This window comes from Misgurnus anguillicaudatus, chromosome 3 (genome assembly GCF_027580225.2).
Source record: "Misgurnus anguillicaudatus chromosome 3, ASM2758022v2, whole genome shotgun sequence".
In the NCBI taxonomy this organism is placed as follows: domain Eukaryota; kingdom Metazoa; phylum Chordata; class Actinopteri; order Cypriniformes; family Cobitidae; genus Misgurnus; species Misgurnus anguillicaudatus.
The window spans coordinates 36,182,971-36,207,730 of record NC_073339.2 but is presented as its reverse complement, the minus strand read 5'-3'; the positions used below and the strand labels follow the sequence as shown (position 1 = coordinate 36,207,730).

The 24,760-nt window shown below is 37.4% G+C and overlaps 1 protein-coding gene and 1 long non-coding RNA gene across 3 annotated transcripts in view; both read right to left on the bottom strand.

Moving 5' to 3' along the window:
• The window catches only part of LOC141363191 (uncharacterized), a 479,244-nt gene that overhangs the window by 141,952 nt on the left and 312,532 nt on the right, over window positions 1-24,760 (bottom strand). The window lies entirely within an intron of this gene.
• The window catches only part of LOC129444805 (zeta-sarcoglycan), a 399,770-nt gene that overhangs the window by 93,745 nt on the left and 281,265 nt on the right, over window positions 1-24,760 (bottom strand). For both annotated transcript variants that reach the window (XM_055205725.2, XM_055205726.2), the window contains exon 3: window positions 15,905-16,006. In XM_055205725.2, the coding sequence (XP_055061700.2) occupies window positions 15,905-16,006 (102 nt within the window). The remainder of the gene's footprint in view (window positions 1-15,904; window positions 16,007-24,760) is intronic.

Sequence of the window (24,760 nt, the reverse complement as noted above, 5' to 3'; positions counted from 1 at the left end):
TGTTGAAATTAACATTAACAAAGATTAATAAAGGCTGTATAAGTGCAGTTCATTATTAGTTCATGTTAACTGATGTAGCTGGCTGATGTTAACTAATGAACCTTGTTGTAAGGTGTTACCATGATTTCTTTTCATAATTTCAGACACATGTAAAAGTTACTAAAAATTAATACTGCATATACTGTACAGTATCTATGCGTAAGGGAAATAACTTAAACAAAATTTTTAATGTATAGTGTAATAAAGAGTTTAGCTGTTTAATACAGAGATGCAATTTATTTATATATAAACGTATGTATGTTTATTAAAAAGTGAAAATGCTTACTGGAAATAATTAAATAACTAAATGGTTGAATGTAATGAGACATTTTAAATGTAAACTAAAGTTTTGCTGTCTAATACAGAATAAAGAGATGTGATTTTAAGTAGTTTTTATAGATTTATATTTCTGTGTAATACAATTAATAAATAGTAAACTTTTATAATTTTCTAGATCGGTTATAATTTCTTATCAATAATAAATTACTCATAATAATAATAAAGAACCTTTAATGGTTCTAAATAGAACCATCTAACTTTGATTCAAAGAACCATTTGGGGTTCTTTTTAATGAACCCATTAAAGTGGTTCTATATTGAACCATTTAGGGGTTCCATATATGAAGCGGGTGATAGAACCATTTCTGGTTCGATATAGAACCATTTTTTTTAAGAGTGTAGAGGTGATAGTGAGACCAGTAGGGGGTGCTCACCCTGTGGTCGGTGTGGGTCCTAACACTCCAGTATAGTGACGGGGACACTATACTGTCAAAAAGCAACGTGTCATGGTCTTGTCAGACTTCTGTGCTAGATCAAGGTCTGAGTGCATCTGACAGGACCATGACAGTATTATGTTCTGTGTGGGGACATGTGGAGTCATATTGTATGTGTGGCTTCCACATGTTCCCAGTGTCTTGTCGCTGTCGTGATCTTGCCAGACCTTAGTATAGGTTCAGGTCTATGTTCTTAGGGCAAGGTCATGGCAGCATTGTGGTCTGTGTTGGAACACGTGTTTTCACATTATGTATTTGTGTCACGTGTTCCCAGTGTCTTGTCACTTTTACCCTACTCCCTTATGTACTCGTGTCTTACGTAATTAATTATGTTCACCTGTTCCCCATTGATGTGGTGTCTTTATAATGCCCTCGCGTTCTCTGTGTTGTGCGCGTTCGTTGTTGAAAATCAGTGTTCATGATATCCGTGTGTTCTGAGACCTGTTCCCGAGTTTATGTTTGTGTTCCATCACAGTCTTTAGTTCATTCTCTGTTTTACCCCCACGTGGGTTTTTTCTGTTCCGTGTTAATAAATTCATAGTTTATTTTTGTACATCTCTTGCGTTTGGGTTCTCCTTCAGTTTTCCTTTTTTCGGTGTTTACACACTGTGACACAACGTCTTTCGATGAGACATTAAACCGAGGTCCTGACTCTCTGTGGTTATTAAAAATCCCAGGATGTCATTCGAAAAAGAGTAGGGGTGAGCCCCGGCATCCTGGCCAAACTTGCCCATTGGCCTACTAATCATCCCCATATCTATCGCTGCTGTAGACGGTAATGGTTTCTCTCTCATATGAAATAATTTTGACGTATAAGTTGCACCTGAACTTAAGTTTCTGGACCCAACAAACTATGAAAAAAGTGTGATTTATGGTCCGGAAAATACAGTAATACAAATTAGCCAACTCGTAAAATATGTATGAATTCCTGTGAGATAGTGTTGGAATAGTCAAGATGATGTGTGGACAGAGTAAATATTTGGTTAAAATTATAGGTTATGTTTGAAATACTTTATATGGTAAACTTATTTCTTAATAAATAATCTTGACCCTGTCTGGGAAATCCAGGCTAAAGTCTCACAATCTAATGATGAGACTAGAAGCATCCAAAGTTGATTTCATATTGATTTCAATTTATGACATGACCTTAGATAATATTGAAGATAGCAAGGTTTTTTATATTTTAGTGTATGATGATTTAAATGCTTTACTGATGTAGAAAACAAATAAATCACAAAAATGACTTTACTGTAGATGGGATGTCACATCAGGGTCACATATTCTGTATACCACAGAGCACAAAGTATTTTCCCACACTGCAATGTGTTTGACTCAACTTTCCATTCCCAGTGTGACAAATGAACTGAGAGTGATTTTTATTATCTCATTCTTGACTCATTATCTGATCTCTTACTGCCAAGAGTTAGGAGTTGTTTGCACAAAATTGGATTAGAAAATTCTAGATAAAATGTCACTTTAAGCTCATACAAAAATGTGCTGCATTACAAAAAAAATGATACTGTTAAGACATTAAGCACTGCATATACTATTTCACATACAATAAAATAGTACAGTATGTATTTAGTGAATACTATGAGGTTGGCAGTAAGCTGAATGCTAGGATCCATTCCAAACACAAACTTTAGAAAGCATGGACAATGCCAAATTAATATGTTCATTAAATATGTGTATTAATATTTTATTTACAACTTCAAACATGGCATAAGATAAGGATTTCTATTGAATGCCTTTTTAAGTTTATCTCCCATAAAAGTTTTACTTATTCTAAAGAGTTTCAAAGACCATATCTCTTTAAACCCAGAAATGTTCTTTCTTCTTAAAAAAAAAAAAAGGTAGGTGTAAATCTCCAATGGCCATCTCAGTCAAGGCTGTGCATCACTTTCTAAACCATTCAAACTCAAAGATTATTTGGATTTATTGCTTTTAGCATTACTCAAGATTTTCTGTCCAAGCCTGATTTTGTTTCTGTCCTGCCAACATACTCTTATCACCTTTAACATTTACCTTCCAAGTCCAGGTTCTACCCTGAGTCCTGCTAGCCAAACACCCAGCGGTTAGCTGCCCTTTTACGCATGCTACATAGCCTTTGGCTAAATGTCATTAGCCGTAGACGAGGATCAAAACGGAGTCTGTGTAATGTCACCGTGTAGCATTAATTAAAACCGTGTCTGTTTTTAATTATTTTTGGCTAATCGAGAGGGTAGAGCTGATCCTGTGTCCGGGTCGATTTTAATGTTCGTATCGCGTAACAGTGGCAGTGTTTGCTAGTTTTTTTGTGAACCTGCTGAAGATTTGACTAAAGATAATACCAGTGTTTGCTTGCTTAAACAATGAAAAAAATGATTCATTCAATTTACTCATTTTTTTAAGGTAAGTGGTCACAATCAATTTATTTAAGGCTACATTTAAACAAAAGTTTTTTGTTTTGTTTTTCTAATTTTTTTGTTTAAATGTAGCTTAAAAAATGTATTGTGACCACTTACCCTAAAGGAATAGTCTACTTATTTTCAATATTAAACTATGTTATTACCTTAACTAAGAATTGTTGATACATCCCTCTGTCATCTGTGTGCGTGCACGTAAGCGCTGGAGCGCGCTGCGACACTTCGATAGCATTTAGCTTAGCCCCATTCATTCAATGGTATCAAACAGAGATAAAGTTAGAAGTGACCAAACACATCAACGTTTTTCCTATTTAAGACGAGTAGTTATACGAGCAAGTTTGGTGGTACAAAATAAAACGTAGCGCTTTTCTAAGCGGATTTAAAAGAGGAACTATATTGTATGGCGCAACAGCACTTATGGGAGTACTCCGACTCGGTGCAGTAACACCCTCCCTCTCCCATTATGAGAGGGAGAATGGGAGCGGACTTTTCAGGCGAGTCGAAGTCCTCCCAAAAGTGCTACCACGCCATACAATATAGTTACGTTTAGTTAGCACTATGTTTTATTTTGTACCACCAAACTTGCTCGTATAACTACTCGTCTTAAATAGGAAAAACGTTGATGTGTTTGGTCACTTCTAACTTTATCTCTGTTTGATACCATTGAATGGATGGGGCCAAGCTAAATGCCATCGAAGTGTCGCAGCGCGCGCCAGCGCCCACGCGCACGCACACAGACGACAGAGGGATGCATCAACAGTTCTTAGTTAAGGTAATAACATTTAATTTTGAAAATGAGTAGACTATTTCTTTAAGAAAATTAGTATGAATCATTAGTATAAAATTGAATGAATAATTTTTCTCAGTGAAGGATTCATATGCCATTGCTAAAAAATATTATTTTGTACATTTGGTGTAATGCAATATATTTACGAGGTTTATGGTAAAAAAGTTATTTCACTGTACACACTGAAAAAAATATTTCTTCAATTTACTTAATTTTTTTAAGGTAAGTGGTCGCAATCAATTTATTTAAGCTACATTTAAACATAAAAAATATAGAAATACAAAACAAAACAAAAACTTTGTTTAAATGTAGCTTAAATAAATTGATTGCAACCGCTTACCTTAAAAAAATTGCAAATTGAATGAATCATTTTTTTCAATGCATGCTCTATGCTTCGCTCTTTCAAAACGCGTACATTTTTACAAAGCTTGTTGTTTTGAATAGTGTGTTGTGCTCTGATTTGCCAGCTATCCAGTGCTTTGTGATTGGCTGAATATCTCAAGCATGAGATGGAAATGTTACGCCCCTTACCATATTTCAAATGTCGGCTCCCAAAGCACAGCGTCTCCACAAAATGGCGGCAACGGCAACTATAGGAGTTATTCTATCTACGTCATCAATGTTCGCAGCGGCCATGTTGTTGACATAAAAACCATGACACCTGTCAGTCTGTCAATTTACAAGCGAGGCAGCGTCGGTATTATCCATGGGATTATAGATGTAATATTTTTTAAACAGCGCGATGATGTGTGGTGTAATACACGGCTGTTCTAACAACAACAATAAGAACCCCGGAATTAATGTTTATGCGATACCGACTGTCAGAAAACATGAAATGAGGAGACAGAGAAGTTGAGCCAGCGCAGGAGAGACTCCCAACAGCAAAGTCTGTCCCCATCATTTTACCACAGGTAACGTTAGGGATATATGCCTCACAGCAAAGTCTGTTCCCATCATTTTATCACATGTAGAAAACGTTTAAGTTTTTAGATAACTAAACGTCACCTCACAGCAAAGTCTGTCCCCATAATTTGATCACATATGGTTAGCAAACAGTGGCTGAAACTGCTCTTTCAAATAAGCTGCCATAAATTGAGACAGTTATTAAATTAGTATTAATAACTATATGAACATAATTGGTCTGGCATTGATACTAGGGAATTAAGGGCCGTTCACATTATAACTATAAAAATATAGTTTTGAAAATCGTTTCAGATACAATGAACGACATTGTTGGGATCATGTTCTGAGCGATTTTTCCCACCTGATGAAGGATAAACCATTGATAGCCAATCAAATCTATTTGAACTTCAAGTGCACGAGTACTTAAAATGACAGTGAAGCTCATTGCTGAGGTCTATAACATAAAATGACCTACAGTTGCTGTGAAAATTGACTACGCAATGCTTTTTAATTACTAACGTTTAACTCTTATGCCAAAAGGGAGATTACACAAACTATTAGAGTTTAGAGTTACGCGAAACGCAGCGTGTTGAGGACATCTGCAAAAAGTTTTTATTACAAGCAATATTAAAGGCAAGTGATTTGCACAAGTGCCGTGAGCAAATTAGCATAAACGTATCGTTTGGTGATGTGGACGATGATATAGTTATCGTTATAGTTATCGTTATAATGTGAACGGCCCTTCAGTGCTTGTATGATGAATGCGGATACTGTATGAACGATATAGTTATAAATATCTGGATAAGTTACGGCTGGCAATAAGGACGGATCTTTACTTAAGGCTATTGGGTCTATTTGATATGGTTCCACACCAATCAAGCTTATCTTCTCTTGATACAGATGAGATGAAGCCATTAGCCTCCTCATCCCCTCAACTCAAATCTACGTGCAGCTAGGGGCAGGACAGATGTCATGTCAACAATATGGCTGCGGTTAGCTACTTCAGGTGTTTGCGAATAAGCCCTATACTACAGAGAGAATAAAAGTGACGCCTTCTTTCTTTGGAAATACATTTGTTATGCAAATCTTCCTAACCAGTGACGTAGATATGTCGTGGCATATTTAAATGACTTTACGGTTCACAGCTTTTAACACTCCAAAGACAAAGGAAAACATAACATTGCATCATATGACCCCTTTAAGTGAGGCTAATGTTTAAAGAGACAGTGACCCATTAGCTACAGCCTTTAATAACTATAGTAAACATAAGCTTATTTTGTGACATCTCATCAAATGCTAATGCGATGGCACGCACGTCCACTGTCATAACAAACAGGGCTTTTAACCCATCAAGTATACAAAACATTTGAAGTCGTAAAACAGTAATGCAGAGGAAACTCTGCGTCCTCTGTGAATTACATTACGTGTCACTGGCGGTTGATGCAATCTCTGCATCTGTCGAATAGCATCACTTCGCTATCATATGACCTCGTAAACACACAGCACCATGCAGACAAACAATAATAATGTGTTTTGACAGAACAGATTGCACGACACTAATATAAATAAAGAGACTATCACTCTCTGTTATGCTAGCAGCTCTCTGATGACACATCTGTCTTGCGCTTAAATGTTGGGTTTGATCTAACCAATCGCAGCTTGGCCATTGCATAAACGCGCAGTTATCCCATCACGTCACAATATAGGCGATAGAGCTTGAGCATCAAGCCAATCAAAGAGATAGACAGAGATTAGATATAATTGCAGAGGTGTCCTATTCCCACAAGGCATCTGTATGTCTGTATGTAAGAGAGAGAGAGAGAGAGAAAATAATTAATATTCTCCGTCATTCTCAGTTCCTGAAGGCCTGAACATTATCCACGTTTTATCATCCTGAAATGTTGTTAAATGTTAATGGGAACCTATTTTTACGTGGGCCCACACTCCAAATCCCTCCTTGTGCCGATCTGAATTAAACATTAATACCAACAAGCTTTTTAATGCATCTGAAGCCCTTGCACTCTGTTCTGTCTTCTTGAGAGCTGATGACCTGTGTTGTGACATCTATAAGCGTGTACCTGGAATCAAGCTGGACAAGTAATCGTTGGAATTTAGATGCAAGTGCCTATGCGATCTTACTACCAAAAGGCAATGATTTAATGCATGCATTTAATAACTCAACTACCACAGTGACATTTTTAAAGTACCACACGCACAAAACTTTTTTCAAAAGGTCTGCATCTGTATTATTAACATTCAGTGGTGGCCGGAGACTTCTTTTTCAAGGGCGCACGATTCAAAGTTCGTCACAACATGTATGTAGCCCATCATGTGTGTGGTTTGTTGCGTCAAGTGAACCTATGTGCATCACGTGTCTTGTCAAAAAAAGTGCCTGCTGCAGGCGGGTCTAAAGGGTTTATGATAAAAGAAACGCTCGCGTTTGCCAGATACTGGCATAATCTCATGCATAATCAGAGTTTACTGTTAAGGAAGTGTGTATTTTTGCGTGTATTCTTGCGTGTATTTTGTGAACATGAGCGTCTCTTTTATCATAAACAGTTCTGATGCGTGTGCAGCGGGCACTTGTTTTGGCAGAGCACGTGGTGCACACAGGATCTTTCGACACGCAGAACACATATTTTGGAAAAGGGAACAACACACGTGACACTCCGAACACTTATTTTGAATTAGCGCCCCCTCGGATGAGCAGTCACGAGCCGCCACTGCTAGTGATGAGTTGCTATAAGTTACAAAAATAAAGTTTAAATAATTCAATTTTATTTTTTATAATTCATGGGTCACTGTTTGGCAAAATGAGAATTTAAAAATCTTTAAAAACAATTTCTTTTAAAAGCATGCATCGGGTTTATATTAATGCACATAGTATATTTATGTTGATTTTATGCAATACAAAATTACATGTGCACCATTTTTATGAAAGTTAAGACTGAATGGACCTGAAAATGTCAAATGGTGCAACCGCCAATTGCGCCATAGAATGAGAAATATTAAATACTTTATCCATCTTGATGTATGGATGTAAGCGTAATCATCGAAAAAGAAATAAAAAACATTTATTTTAAAATATCATTTTATTAGTTATTTCTAAATGTAAATTTGAATGCATTTTTGTAATATTTGTCCTGACATATGCTGAAAACAGCTCTGTTATCTAAATAATCTTTGAAAATGAAAAATTTTTTATGAATTTATTTATATTTTTGTTTTAAAAATACTAGTTACACCAATTGACACAGACCGGTTATACCACATTGACATTTTTGCAATAATCCCCAAAATATTATTTCAAAATAAAATAAAACACTTGGTCCTCAAAAAAGATAATGTATGCATGTAATCTGCAAATTTATTTTGAAATTTTAACCCTTTTTACATTTAACTGAACCATACAAAATAATGAACGTCACGTCATTGACCCTTATACCAACTCCTCACTAGTCAAGAGAATTGAAAAGAAATGTAAAGTTGATTAAACTTAAAAAATTAAGTGCAACAAGGAATTTTTTACAGTGTAACTTAAATTATATATCGATATTATGAAGTGTTAATTGCGAATTACTTTAGGGTAAGAGGACATTTTATTTTTTTACAAAAAAAGCTACAGATTGTAGCTTTAAAATGTAGTTCTAAAGGCTACCAATAGGGGCAACCTAGACAATCCTAACACTGCTAACAACCAAACGTTGAAACAAATCTAGTGACATCAGTGCCAAGAAATGATCAATTAAAAAAGTTCAGCTCTTCCATTCTGTACAGCGTATATAGGGACTGTGTTTTTAGACTGTTAAGGGAAGAATTTACATTTATTTCAACCATTCAAAAAGTGCTGTCTCAACAATCTTTTTTATTACTTGTGCTGACATCTGTTTAAGGGGGGAAGAAAGGTTATATTGCAAAGGGGAGGAAAATGAGAGGAAGCATTATATTCTTCTTACATCACACAGAGTGGAAATAATGCATACAATAGGAAACTTTTGTCTCATTTTAGCAACTCCCATCACGGGCATTCTAGCAACAAGGCCACAAGGGAGTACAAGAAAGCAAGAGCAAACCAGAGAGAGAGAGAGAAAGAGAGGGAGAAAGAAAGAGAGGGAGAGAGAGAGAGAGAGAATGATAGATAGTGAGTATGGAAGAGAGTAGATAATGCACTAGAGGGAGTAAAAGAGGTAGTAAGGTAAAAATAAAGTTTTTGTCTTTTGTTCCTCTAGTGATGTACTCTTTGACCTGAGAGGGACGTTTGTAAAACACATGTGAGACCTTGGTCATTATTCACCAGGTGTGGCTCAGCATGAAAAATACATATAAACAATAACACACTGTATGTTGGGCCTGTAACAAATGATCTTGTTCCAGGCAATGACGTTAGCACTGTAATCTGACTAACTCAGCTTTTTAATCCAAAGTACAGAGATAAAGATGCTGAAAATACATGCCTAAATTAGCTCTGTGCAGCTCTTGTGACCTTATCACCAAACTGTCAAAAAAACACTCTAAAAAAATATTGGGTTTAGAACAACCCAAATTGCGTTGTTTTTAGCCAACCGGCTGGGTAAATATGAGACAGAACACGTGAGGGGCTAACTTGAACCACCAAGCTGGGTTTTTCAGTGTTTTTTAATCCAAACAATGGTTTAATTTTTATTAAAACATTGTGTTATTTTATTTCATAAATAGGTTCATATTTTTTTATCTTAATTCTATTTATTTTATTTTGTTACTTTATTGTAAATGTCAAATACACCTCCTTAAAAACCAATGCCAACATGGTATCCCCTAGTGATGGGGACGAGACCGCCTATGCCGAGTGCGAGTCAAGACAGAGTCTTTGAACGGTCGAGACCAAGTCGAGACCGAGTCCTTTGGTTTTCAAATACAATCGAGTCCGAGTCAAGACCGAGTCTTTGAGAAAGCAAGTCTGAGTCGAGACCAAGTCCTTTAAGAGTCAAGACCGAGTCGAGACCAAGACCATAAAAACATGTCGGTTTTCATATTCATGATTTAAAATCACCCCAGTTAATAATCAACAGTTAGACCTACAGCCTAATCTAGATTGGGAATTGTTTAGAGGAGCAGTCTTAACTTCTTAATATGGACTATGCTTTTACTATCATTAAAAAAAACATTTAAACTATTATGTTGATCTGGCAGGACAACAACTTTCTGAGACTTAAACCCGTGTCTTTGCTTGTTACATTTCTTTATTTCTATTTCACTCATTGACACTCGGCAGTCCTGTAGATAGGAACAATCCAATGCCAAGGCGCATTTAAATTTACATCAACATTTAGGTATTTGGCAGACACTTTTATCCAAAGTGACTTACAAAAGTGGGAAAATAGCAAACAATTCATCAGAGGGAAGCAATAGTGATGCATGAGAGACAGTAATGATTTATGAGGCACAGTGAGTGTATTAAAGAGACACCAAAACATTTTATCTGCACAGTTCAACTTTACAGCTCAAAACTAAAAACCTAGACCAGCATGCCTCCTAGCCTTAGCCCGTGTCTAGCCTTTACACTACCTGTATTAAATGTAAGTCACACCGTTACACCCTTCCGGTTATCTGTAATACTTATGAATTACTAGTTTACCAACCAAGCTGTTGCAACTGAGTTTTTGTAGTTTGTTTTGGCCATTATTCCAGTAGGATTTAATGGTCCCACCAATAAAACCCAACACATACCAGTAGAGACCTACAGAGGCCATTATAGTTTCCACAACCATTCAAATTCCTATTAAAACAATTCAATCCAATAGAATTTCTGTAATGGTTTCTGTTTTTTTAGCAGTGCTAGCCAAGACTTCTGGCATAGCTTTAGTGCTAGCTAGATTAATTGTAATTCACACTGTTGCACCATCACAGTTATCTGCAGTGAATGATTCAAAATGGCCACTGTGGCACAACAAAGGGTGTTGAGAGAAACTGCAAAGGCTGCTTGATCCTTGTGATTACTGAGGCTAATCGGCGATGCCATCGAAAAGCCAGCAGCAGACCAAGCTTTGTTTGTGTTCTTTAATGCTAATAGCTGTGGCTAACACATTAGGCACTTTGATTTATTGGCTCAAGGACGAGGCTTCTTTATAAGTTTATCTGTGCAGCTGTAAAAGGGTTTATCATTATTAATTAATGTGTGCTCCATGCATATTTATAGGCCATTGCTTTAGCACAGTGGATCAGAATATGGAGTGGGGGAAATGGAGTGCAACACCTCTATTACTGTGCGTTCACACCACCACCATCAAGAGCGTCAAAGTGTCCTGAAGTCATTCATTTTCAAGGAGAGTCATCAGCGAGGTACGATGAGCAGCGGGGGGGGGGGGTGCATTTGGATGTTGTGAGCATCGAGGACAATTGAAATCAGCTCAATTTATAGTAATGAGCTATGGCACGGTTCGGTGGCAAGCAATCGGAAGGTGGAAACGTTCGGCGGGAACCAATCGGAAGGCAGAAATCCATAGAAGTTTTCCACCTGAAAGGATTCCAGATAGAGTTGGGTCTAAGTCCACCTTTGTCGAGTACAAGTCAAGACCAAGTCCTTAAACACCAAGTCCGAGTCTAAAAGGGTCCAAGTTGGACTCAAGTTCGAGTTCTTAAAGGCAGAGTCAGCCCGAGTCCAGAAAGTAATTAAATTGAAAAAAAAAGATACAAATTTGTATTATATTTGTATACACTTTGTAGCTGGTCAAACTGGCCTAGCCAAGCTGTAAGTACAAGCTAAAATGAGCTACGCCCAGGTAAACCAGCTAGAACCAGACAACAAGCTCAGGCTGGTTTTAGCTTTTTTGCAGCAGGGCAACCAGAAAAATTTAAATCTGTTTTTGTATTGTCTGTTTGATCCTGCCCACTGCCAATTTACCCAATAGTGTATTTCGACAGCTCGGTTGCCAGTTATCACAGTTGCTTAAATGAGACCGGAATGGCCCATAAGTGCAACCACCGGTGGACGCAACCTCTGAAATGAGCTTTTGAGTTATAAAAATCCACATGAGATAGTTTGTAATTTGCACACAACAAAAATGAACAGATAAACTTGTCAGTAGCACTCCTGTATGTGTCTGATAACCCGAGAGGGGGGGCAGGAAAAAAAACATTTAAAATATTTAAAATTTGCGGTACCAAGTTCAACTGCTAGAAGTCTATGTTACACACAGCTCATTTAAGTCAGCGGGAAAAAATGGGATGGATTATGATTGCAGCAGTGACAACACAGCTACAGTGTGTTAAGGAGGGAAAGATACAAAGCTGGACGGAAAGAAAATCAATCAACAATGTTGAGTTTGTAATTGGCTGTTAAAGGTCAACAGAGGCCAAATAGAAATGAACCGGAACGTGATGCACACACACAGCTGTGAGCGCAGGGAAGCGCACGACCCCTTGCACTTCTCTGCATGCGTGCTAGACAGAGAATCTGTGCCTGCTCGCTTGCCCTATTCATCTAAGTGATCTATACTACACGTGTCACATATATCAAGAGCTCAAGCAAAAATTTTCAACACACTCACTCCAGAATCACAGCTGGCACTGGTGGTGACGGATGACTACGGCGACTTCACTTCCTGTCTGCGTGCTGCCGTTTGATTGGAAGGTGGAGATATTGCATAAATGTCTCGATCATTTTAATTAAATCTTGGCATGTGGCAAAGAGGCCGCAAAAATCCTGAAAAGGCATAACTGTGTAAATGTTGTTTCCAAATATCAATTCTTTCTGACACCATAAATCTACACCTAAATCAAGATGTAAATGCTCAATCTAAGTCTACAGTTAAATATATTTAGCTACCTTGCAAAGTGGTAACGCCCCCGGGTTGCATCAACATTTGGCACACAAAGTCAAATGAATGAGCTGAACATGTGCTCTAGGCAGAGGACATCAGTTACACTATTTAATAGCTAAATGGTGCCACGGAGTAAAAAAAACTCATTGAGGGATCTACAGCAGCAGGGAAAAGTTCAGCAGATTGTGTAAGCTATTAAAACATGGATCCACCATTGACTCTGAATGACCTGTGAGCAGTACAAAACCTTTTGTAACAGACAGCACAAAAATGTACAAAAAAATTACTATGAAACATATCACAAAGTATCAGATTACAGATGTGCCATCTACCATAGTATTACCACTTTTAGTTGTAGTTTAGGGGTATCTATCACCTACAGTACATATCATGTATAAGGTAGGCAGGGGCATCATGCACCAATTTTTTAAGGGGGCACAGTGCACAGCTCAAAAAAATTTGTGCATACACAGACATCAACCGAAATATTATAGAGCTTTCAGTCTTTTCCATGGCACTTACATTTCTAACAAATTTGAACACCTCTGCCTTCATGCAAAACCTCCAAAATAAGTGTGTTGACTGATTTTCATATCAAATACTATAATGACAATAATGACATATTGGTATCATATTTACATCCGAAACGGCATGTTTTATTTATTTAAGTTTAAAAAAATGACTTGTTTAATTGTGTCATTAATGCATTTTGCACAACAACTGCATTCTCCTATAAAATTAATGTAATTTTAAATCCATAAAGTATATAAACAACGAAAATGACATAAGCTATAGCCACGTGATTGATTTTAATGTTCAATAATGATTTAAAACATTTGAGGAAACGCATTATTGCATCAAATTTCACCTCATATGTGAAAATGTGTGATTCTGCGTCCCCGTGAACTCTGGCGAACTTTGGCGTTGTACCAAAGTTAATTTAGAAATCTGCTAATATAACGTCGAGACGGTCACATTTTAAACCATACATTTTTTACACAGAGGAGGTTAACTGCACATTACTGTACTGGAGTTTGGAAATGTTGTGAGCGTTTCTTACATGTTTAAATCCTCAGATAGCAAAATGCAGAAGCACAGGGCCCGTGAGCACGCTCAGACGCTAATGACGTCTGCGACTGCGCTGTCTGCAGCGCCTGCCGCTAGAATAAAGTCTGACAAAAATCTCAGAAAAGTGACAAGGATGCAGCACAGAATTGATAATATTCTGCATATTTAACAGATTAAAAGTCAATAACAGATTAATGGACGCTTCTTTCATTTTGGGGTTGCATGCAAAATCCATTTGGCTCACAAACCCCAAGGGGGCACGTGCCCCCTCAGTTTGAATGGGCATGACGCCTCTGTACGTAGGTGTAAAAGGTAATCTTTTAGGGTCATTAAGTGTAAATGTATTAAATAGGGGTGGCACGGTACATGAAAAAACATCCAAACCGTTTGGTTCGGTTGTCTCGGTTCGGAATGTGTGTGACGCACGGTTCGACGCATGCGCAATGTAGCCTCGTACCCGTATGTTATCTGAAGTCTTGTATAGAGGGTATGCACATGACGTCACCTTCAGCGAAAGTGACTGCGGTTACGCACACTGATTGGCAAAAGACACAGCCACAGAATTTGTGTACAGACTGCTAAAAAACACCGAAAGGAGAAGTAAATTGATCGTTCATGCCAATGTCCACAGGTGGGTTGACAAATTGCTAGACACCAACGAGGACATATTTATAAATAAAGACATTGATTTTGATTAATAAAACACTTAAAATCCTACTTACAGTCCTTTTGAGTAAAAGTACACACTTTTAACGTAATTAGGTAATAAATACATTTTAATATGCAATTTTAAAGGAACAGTATGTAGGATTGTGGCCAAAACTGGTATTGCAATCACAAAACTGGTGGCCAATATACAGCATGACAACATAAACATCAGTTGAGGGCTGCAACTCCACTTTTTAAATGACAATATCCTGGCCAGACCACTGTTGTCAGTGATACAAGTATTTGAAATGAAAAAGATTTCTTAATGTCTAGTGACATATCAGGGCCATTTTATGATTAATTGATATACATTTCTTACATACTGTTCCTTTAAAATTAATAATAGCTATGTTTAGAATGTGGTGAAGTAAAATTTTTCCCAAGAAAAACACCCTAACAAATAATTAGATAATTAGACACAGATGCTTGAAAAATGTAACTAATATAACTAAGTATTGTCCACCTCTGCTATCAAGTCCAACTAAATTCAATTTAAGCTGATAATAGTCAGTTTTACTGGCGTTTAAGCAGCAGCCGTTATGAAAACCAACATTTTCCACTCAACAAGGCGTGCTCCAGGGTGGTCACGTGGAAAATTGATGTCAATGCATACCCTCTGTAGACATTTCCTGAAATAACATTTGGAATGCTACTTCTTCTGCGGCACAAATGGAGTTTCTGCATGAGAATGCCCCTGGGTTTTGGATGTGCCAGCATTTCACCATAATTCATTAACTCTTTCCCTGCCAGCGTTTTTAAAAAAAGTTGCCAGCCAGCGCCAGCATATTTCATGATTTTCACAAAGGTTTAATGCCTTCCAGAAAATGTTCTTCTTTAAATATATAAACAAACAATATATCAGATGAAAGAACAGACCCTCTGCTTTCAAACAATAAAAAACGTTTCATCCTACTTTCATTAGTTCTCTTGTAATCACCTCTCAAACATGGCTAGGTTTCTTCAAAAATACCCAATTTTGAGCAAAAAGCTGAGATAATTCCATTTTTGCGAAGGACTTTTGATAGAGATCAGATGCAGAGCGATCTTTAAAACATACACGGAGAGATATCTCGTCAATGGCGGCGAAAGAGTTAAAATTCATTAATTTAGAAAACGCGCATTTGCTCGATTAATCACTACAGCCCTAAGTATAAGTAGGCGAACTGGGATGCAGTACTAGTCATTGATTTCAAATTGATTTCAATCTTTTACATGACCTTACTCAGTCAATATTAAAAATATCAAGGTTATATTTTCACAGGATGTACAGTAGGATGATTTTATATAGAAAACAGTAAATCACAAAAAAGACCATATAGCTGGATTTTCACAGACTGAGTCACATATTACTTTTTTAAGCAAAATGTGTTGGTTTCCTTTGGTTGATGCCTGGTTACAGCAAAGGTTTCAAAATTGGACTTACCCGTCTGGATTTAATCTCTTTCACATAAAGTGGTAGAAGGAACTCTGACACTCCCTCTAATCTGATGCCTTCTTTGGTTACACGGAGATTTCCCATGCCGTCCTGTGGAACAAAATGAAAGAAGAGATTGTCACATAAATGCATTTGTAACAAGTACTGATTTCAAGCATTAACACAAACGCTGTGTGCACATTGATTCATACACAGCCATTAACACATTCAGCTTTGATATCAAAGGAATATTACATTTACATTTTTTTTACACTAGAGAAGGTAATGGAGTTTTCAGATTTGTATTATTGAATGAAGGCAGTTCTGTCCTTCTGAGTATGCGAGATGTTATGGGGAGTCTAAATGTGGAGAATTATTTCATTTAGTTGTAACTAAATGGGTTTGTAAGCCGAATCTCACATTTCTGCATCTCTTACTCTCTATTTACCTCTCTCCCTCTTTTTGTATTTGGTGTAATGCATGTGTATGATGAGATGTGGCAGCTTGTGAATTTAAACATCTCTCATGAGCAGCATTCGACTGGAAAGCAAAGTAGCTGGTCTCCTAGAAAGGGCAAGGTGTGTCTTTAGCCCAAACCCAGACCAGCCTGAGTAGCATCAGTAAGTACAGCTGTTTTTTCTCGGTAAGGATGAGTCATCACTCAACAAAATAGCAGTTTGCTTTGAAGTTACATTTACGTCTTATAAATGTTATAAATGTCTATACGAAACATTGTTAAAAGTTGAGACGGTGAACGTGGGCAACATGTTGATTTTTCTAAGCAAAACGTTTCGAAGAAATGCCAATTTATCAAATAATTCTACTTTTCATTTGACCTTTCATTTGTTCATCTGCTGTTTTGATTTTTTATTAGAATATTGTGTCCTCAGGCAACACTAATGAGTCAATTACTTGCATAGTTTATTTTCTGGTGGGCTCTAAAAGCATCATTTCAGACGTAGTACACGAAGCATTATAATTACAGAGTGTAATTTCTGCTATTCTTTGGGATACTCGAGTGTGGCATTGCTGGCAAAGCGAGAGTTTTGAAAAAGGAACAAAAAGCACCTGCGGCATAGCGGTGGGTGGTTTTTGGAACTTTTCCATTTTTAAAGTTGAAGAAGTGCATTTTTTAAGTTTTAGTAAGTACATCTCAAATAGTCGTTGGAAAGAAACAGTTACATTAAATTCAACCAATCCCTGAGAGTCTCTTTGTTGATTAATGTAAGATTAAATATTCGCTGATGTCACGGGTGGGTGGGACCACTCTGTGGCTAACATAATGTAACTCGTGGCATATTAAATATTACATGTATGAAAATTAGGCTGTGAGGTAAACAATTTAAATAACTGTACAATCGCACATATCGTAGATCACATCTTATGTTTTCTGAATTTGAGTTTTGCAAACATATTATTCAAAACTGTTTATTCAGCTAAACAATTGGCATCAATTCCAACAAAAGTACAATCCATTAAACACACTGTACTGTACATATATCCCTTAAAGCCCCGTTTTCATTCCCATCTGAAATGAAGCGTGCTGTTCCTCTGACCAAGGTCTGTTGGTTTTGAGATAAGTTACTCTAGTTTCACTCCTCCGATAACCATGAAAGTGCTTTTCATTGCCACCAGAACAAACCTGCTGGTCTTGAGCCAGGAACCACAAACTTCAATCTTCAGTTTGGGGTGGATTAATGTTCTCAAAACAACAACGATTGACTACTGTGGCGCAACTAAACAAAAAAAAAGCTTTCATTACTTTCAACAAAACTGTCTTGTGCACAATGTGCATGACTTCAAGCAGTTGATGGACATCCGACTATACAGTATCTGCCTATATCTGTCTCTTTGCACAGCAATTTCAGACACTGAATATTATTTATATCCCCATGACTAAAATTTCATGTTTTATCTCTTTCCCCCGCCGGCGATTTTTTTTACGTTGCCAGCCAGCGCCAGCATTTTTCATGATATTCACAAAAGTTTGATGCCTTACAGAAAATGTTCTTCTTATATAAACATACAGTATATCAAATGAAAGAACAGATGCTCTGCTTTGAAAAAAAAAGTTTTATACTACCGTCATTAGTTCTCTTTTTATCACTTCTCAATTATGGGTAGGTTTCTTAAAAAACAAACAGATTTTGAGCAAAAATCTGAGATAATTAAATTTTTGTGAATGACTTTTGATAAAGATCAGATTCAGAGAGATCCTCAAAACATACACAGACATACAGCTGTTTGCCCTAGAGCGATACATCTGGGTTTTATAGACGGTTTCAGCAGTAACAACGTAAACAAGCGTCTGTCATGGTCCGCACATAACTTCCGGTAAACTCCGCTAAAAATAAATAACAACAAAGTTATTTAAACGTAGTTAATTTATATAACAAGCAAAACACAACACATAGAATACCTAGGAAACCAAAACATTTGTTATTTTCGACTTGGCATTTGAGATCAGTTTAGCAACTAGTCAGACCATAAAAAAAATATAACCGGAAGTAAAGTTCGGATCCAGACGTGTTTCGGGTCAGTGCGTCCAATGAAACCGTCTATAAGTTGTGGACAATAGCGATATTACGGATTGCCGGAAATACTCGTCAGTGACAGGAAAGCGTTTTCTCTTAATTGACAAGTTAAACCGTCAATGGCGGGGAAAGAGTTAACACGTAACACATCAATTTCATTGCTACTGTATAAATTAACCAATTTATGCCCTCTATAGTACATCAAAGTCAGCCTGTAACATAAAGAGTCAGGAGGTAATTAGTTTGGATATTCAAGCTCATGAAAATAATAAAAATACTTTACTATTTAACTTAGTAATATGTATTTCAGGGTAAACTATTCACTGTAAAAAAATTCCTTAGATATTACAATGTTATTGCAGCTGGGTTGCCGGTAATTTACCGTAGATTCAAATTTATGTAATTTACTGGCAAGAGTTTGTTCAAAGTTAAATACATTTTAAATATTAACAAGCCTCTTGCAAAGCATTTTGGGAACCAGAAATCATCATCAAACTTTTTCAGTTTTTTGCTTCAGATTTTGTTTCCCAGAATGTTTTGCTTGATGCTGTTTTTCCAGTTTAATTCGGTTAAGACAAAGACTTGTAAATGTTAAATGTTCATTTAACTTTGATCAAAATGTTGCCAGGAAATAACATAAATTTAAATCTACGGTAAGTTACCGGCAACCCAGCTGCAATTTCGAGGTCTTTTTTTACAGTGTTCCTTAAAAATATACAGCAGGGTGATGTTTGTTTGTTGGTTGGTCAATGAAAGCGCAGACTTTCAGTGGTGAAACAACTATATGGCTGACAGTCTGAACAGACTCAATAACCAGACTATCTGTCAATCAGCGGACACTTTGTGGGCGACAACAGAGTCGCCAAGCTGTTACTTGCTGTTCTTAAAGCACCATCACAGCTTCCACTTTTGTTTCAACTGGTGTGACAGCAGTTTGTTCCTATCAACCTCTTTTGCTGCGGATCCCATTGCTGTTTGTGTCTCTGCTAACATCTTCAATGTCAACGCTTCTTGCTGTCATGATCAACTGAGCTTCTGCTGATCATGCTGGAGTGATCTTGTTTAAACTGAACGTCTCAGTGCCATGAGGGCAAAACCCAGAAGGCAAAGGGAATCACTTTGCTTTACAGAACTACAGTCAAGTGCATCCTTTATCTCTTCCTTTAAGAGTTCTTTGTTAAGACACAGACTTCATTATGATAAGATCATACATCAATATTTTCATCAATTCCTACGTAGAGTCATTTGCAAATCGTCTGTATAGACACCTTGCACGTGACGTCACGCTCTACTCGCGCGAATTATGGACGCCATGATGGACGGCGGAAGTGCTATGTTGTAGACGGACGGCAAGCCGAACAAGTACGTGTTTGTGTTCGTTAGGGTCGTTAAATGGTTATTTCGTGTTGCTATGATGCACCTACCATTACAGAAAAGTGGCATAAATACATTATTTTTACATGAATGTTATTGTTTGATGCTGCAGTGACACCATACATTTCATAGCTGCCAACTCTTACGCATTCACCGTGAGACCCACGCAATTGACCCCATTCTCACGCCACACATCCATTTTCACGATGTAAGTAGCTGAACCAGTGCTCGCAGTACTGACACTTTTATATTTTAGCGTACCTTCACTGTCTTTTGCGTGCCACCTTCTCATGTTGCTGGTACTTTGCTGCAAAGAGTCAAAGAGCATTTTACTTTATGTGGCGCTTCGCAGGAAGTTCGGCAGCGAGGACATCAGAGTACCGCGAGAGCAAGTCGAAATGTTACAAAAGGGTCCGCCTTTACCTTTGCTCTCGCGTTACTCTGATGTCATACGCCGATCAGTCAGCTCCGCACCAGTCGAACACACAAAGCGTCAAGGTCTGGATGAAAAGCAGAGACCTGCCCGGATTCCACGCACGCAGCAGATACCCTCAGAAAACAGCAATTTTAATCAACCATCACTCGCGTGTGCATGTTTGCAAGCAGTACAAGCCTGCGTGATGTTTGCGGTGACAGGTTTTAATAAAAGAGAAAAAGTCAATTGATATTTGACATCTATAAACAATAATATATACGAAATATAATTATATGGTCTTGACATACACATTATCTGTTGCTTTAGTTTAATATTAAACTACTCATTTGGTTTATTTGATTGTGACAGTCCCTCTATCACCAATCACAAATCATCACTTTACGCTTCTCTTTCTCAGTGGATAAACTGAATCAAAGCTGCTGTTATCTGCAGTTATACATTTTACAGAGACCAGTAGCCTATTCATTAGATTTTAACTGAACTTTTTTTGGCACTTTTATCAGAAGGAAAGCATAATAGAAGTGTATAAAATAATATTATAAAACGGTTAGTTCCAATCCTTGATTCTAATTGGTCAATAGGTGTGCTTTATTCACAACAAAACACTGCTATGACCGCTTCACCCAACGGTTCTATTTAATATCACTGCGCCCTTAGCAACACCCTTAGCAACACATAAACATATAATGAGACAAAGTCTGAGAGCAGTTTGTTGTTTTTATTTGAGCTTCCATGTTGTTGTTTGCATTCAGGGACTATTTTTTCTAGCGGAAGGAATGCTTTTATTGATTTAACTTCATGAAAGTTGCACTAATTTTTTTTTACTTTAATATTGTGTGGTAACCGTTTTATAAAAGCAATAAGGTACTCGAGGCAAGTGCTGTATCGTGAATAAGTAACGGCTGAAGGGGTTGCAGGCACTCCGCTTCGCGTCGTGCCTAACAACGCCCTTCAGCCGTTACTTATTCACGATACAGCACAGCCTCTCGTACCTTATTGCTTAAGTAAAGACTCTAATCCCAGGCATTTAACTCAGTAAAAGCTTTTATTTCAATTTAATTTCTAAAATATGATTTGATTTGTATTGTGAACCATTTTAACGCAGTCTTTCCCAACTATTTAACACAGAAATAGCTAAAATCCACACTATTATCAATTGGCAAATGGTTAGGACTTATATAAAAAAATATTACCACAAACCCCCACCCCCCAAAAAAAAATCTCACTCCAAGCTGAACTCAGAAGTTGGCAGCTCTGCAGACTTTTAAAAGCCTTAAGATCAGCATCAGTGTATGGGGATATCCCGTTTACCACATAGTGGTACAAATCATGCGGGCTGAAGTCGGGCAGACTCGGCGTTTAATGAGGTCCGTGAAAATTGAAGGAGGAATCCAGTCCCGCTATCTGTAACTTCTCTAAATAGCGCTTTTTGTGAGGACCTACCAAATGCCCTACCTCGACCGATAACGGCACAACAACTTCCTTAATATAAGAAGCCATGTATTTTAGTGTAATATATATTTAAACTGTTTAAAACTAATCAAAAATCCCGCTCGTCTATTACTAATCAACCTAGTGCGTCAGTGATTTTGCCGTCCAGCATGGCGTCGTCACGTGGTCTAGGTCACGTGTTTGCAAAGGGTCTATAGTCATGTAAACAGAAATACATTCACAGCCTTGCTGAGTTCACAATCTGTTTCTTTTTGTTGTGTTTTTTGCCCTCTGAGAGAATAAGGCAATACATGTTTTTAATGTTGCATAGAACACAGCTTTATAGTGTGTCTTTGTTGGGGCGGAGCCACAACAAAAGTGACCAGGAAATACTACGGCGACCCACTGTCTGATGAAATGCAGTGCTGATTATTGCTACTAGAACAAAAATGCACCGTAAAAACTATAAACAATACCCGAAGGTTACAAACCACTCTGAAATACCAATAAAGGTCTTTATTGAATTTTAATTTAGCTTGGGGTTGACTCTGGAGTTTCAATAACAATAACCTATTACAAGGTCAGTGCTTTATTATATTTCGTTCTGTACATTTAACTATGCTTTGCCAGGCACCACCGTGCACTGGATCAATGTCTTATTGGATTTGAACAACCTTAGCTGGACGCTGCTTTTAAAAATTAATTTTGCAGAACAGTGAAAAATAATGCAAACACACACACATACGCAGTCACATAGCAATCCCCCACCTGGGACGTGCTATAATGTAAGTCCTTGTTGTGAAAAGATCGATGTGGTAGCTTTGCACAAACGACTGAATAATAACAATGATCGGGCTATGATTAGTTAAAGACCCTGGTGGGGAGGAGCTTCAGAACAGAGCCGTGTACCTTTTTTATATGTTTTATCAGATGTTTTAGAATGAGGCTTTTTCAAACACAAGAACTTCAATTACTCTCCAGCTAAACTTTTGAACAAGATCAAGAGTGTAGACTTTGTGTGAAAGCCCTAGTTTATTAAACAAACGTTCAGATATCATTTCCTTACCCTTGTGTTATTCCAAGTAAACCCTATAAATCCCCAAAAGCAGACTCATTTGCTATTTTCCATATTCCGAAACCACACAAAGACTTTGAGGCATAAAGTCCAGCTCATGTCAAATTGGATTTCGCCAAAAATTTGAATATGTGCAAAGAGAGCAAAGATGTTCAGTCGGTCATAAGATAGAAATCAACAGAATTTTAATATAGTTGGGTTTGGAATGAAATGAAGATGATGAATAAAGTTTAATTTTGGGGCGAACCATCCTTTTATCCACCAGACTGTGTAATAATGCAAAAAATTGAAAGCATAGTCAAGGCCAAACAACACTCTAAAAAAACAAACGGTGCTATATAGCACCAAAACTGTTGATTTGAATCGTGACCATGGAAGGGCCGTTTTTGGTGCCATGTAGCACCGGTGAGGCACCTGTGTAGAACCACACAGGTGCCATATAGCACCACTATAGCACCACATTTGGTTCTACATAGCACTATATGGTTCTACACAGGTGCCCCACCGGTGCTACACGGCACCAAAAACGGCTCTTCCATGATTACGAGCAAATACCCACCTTTGGTGCTATATAGCACCGTTTGTTTTTTAGAGTGAAGACCAAATCACTACAATCAATAAAAATATACAAAAAAGCACAGAGATGGAGGTTAAAAGATAGGCGAGGAAGAAAGAAAGAAAGAAAGAAAGACAAAAGAAAGTTTTGCAACATTTTGCACTGCTAGCACAATGCTACAGTACCACATAGCATTGGGGCCACTGGGGCGATACTACAGACTAGAAAAAATATGGACATAGTGTCTGTGACATCACCCATAGGTTTGTAAAGAGCATTTTTAAAGCCAATAATTGGCGGAGCCATCACCATATAGACCTTTTGCAAGTAGACGTCACAGTTACGTCACTGCAAGCTGCGCGCGCAATGTGGTGGCAGAAAAACAGTGAAAATTAATTATACATGAGTGAACCGAAAAAGAGAACTCCCTAAAAAATGTCTGCTGTTTAGTGTCAAAATAGGAATACCAAAAAAGATGGCCTTCATTTTTATAGAATATCATTGTCGAAGACACCATTTGAAAATAAACGTGTTTATGGTTGCAATAAGCCCTTAACCGGACAGACTGGAGTGATGAAATCATCTGAAAATCTTTTAATAATTACAATAGAAAAATATAGCTGCAAGCAGCAATGCCGGGGTCAAGCCGAAAAGGGCACAAAAGGATGTAAAATTGAGATTGGATAAGCAGATTGAAGAACCTAGGTAAATCTAATAATTTTAGATGAAAAAACAAAAAAGTTATCAACAAAATTAATCTAAGTTCTTGTCTACTGCAATCGTCCTTCTGTTATTGACAATCATGGAACATTAGAACACTGAAGGACATGTGAGTGGTGTTTGCAGTGGTCACATCATGTTACAACAAGTTTAATTAGTCAAAAGAGACCATCCCCATGTCTCTACGATGTTCTGATGCAGAGATATAGCTTTTGCAAAAACGGTTGATAAGGTATTCTCAATGGTTGCTAGGGAGTAAATTGGCAACCACCAGTGATTATAGTCAAAGCCATGAAAGGAATAATCCATGATGACTCATGGTTTTAGATGTGTTGTTGCAGTAGTTTTAGGCAAAAATACCATATTCCATCTCAAAACCAGTAGGTGGCGCAATGAAAAAATTGTGCATGCAACATCAGGTCATGATTGTGTTACATCTAGCTAGTTTTATGACTATACACTTTAGTTTAGTTAAGAAACAGTTGTATGACCATAGGGCTGGCTTGTTATCAAAGGTTTTGTTCAATTATAAGGCCATCTAGTGGTGCAAGCATACAATTTTTTTTGTGTGGCCTCAGAATGTGCTCATGCATCATCGTATCAAATCTGGTGAAAAAATCTCTTTTCGTTACAAAGTTACAACCATTTATGTGTAAAAAACACAAAATTTGAAGGTAATTTTTCGTTTTTTGCAATTTTCGGCCATTTCTGATGAAAATTTTAATATAACGCCAATAGA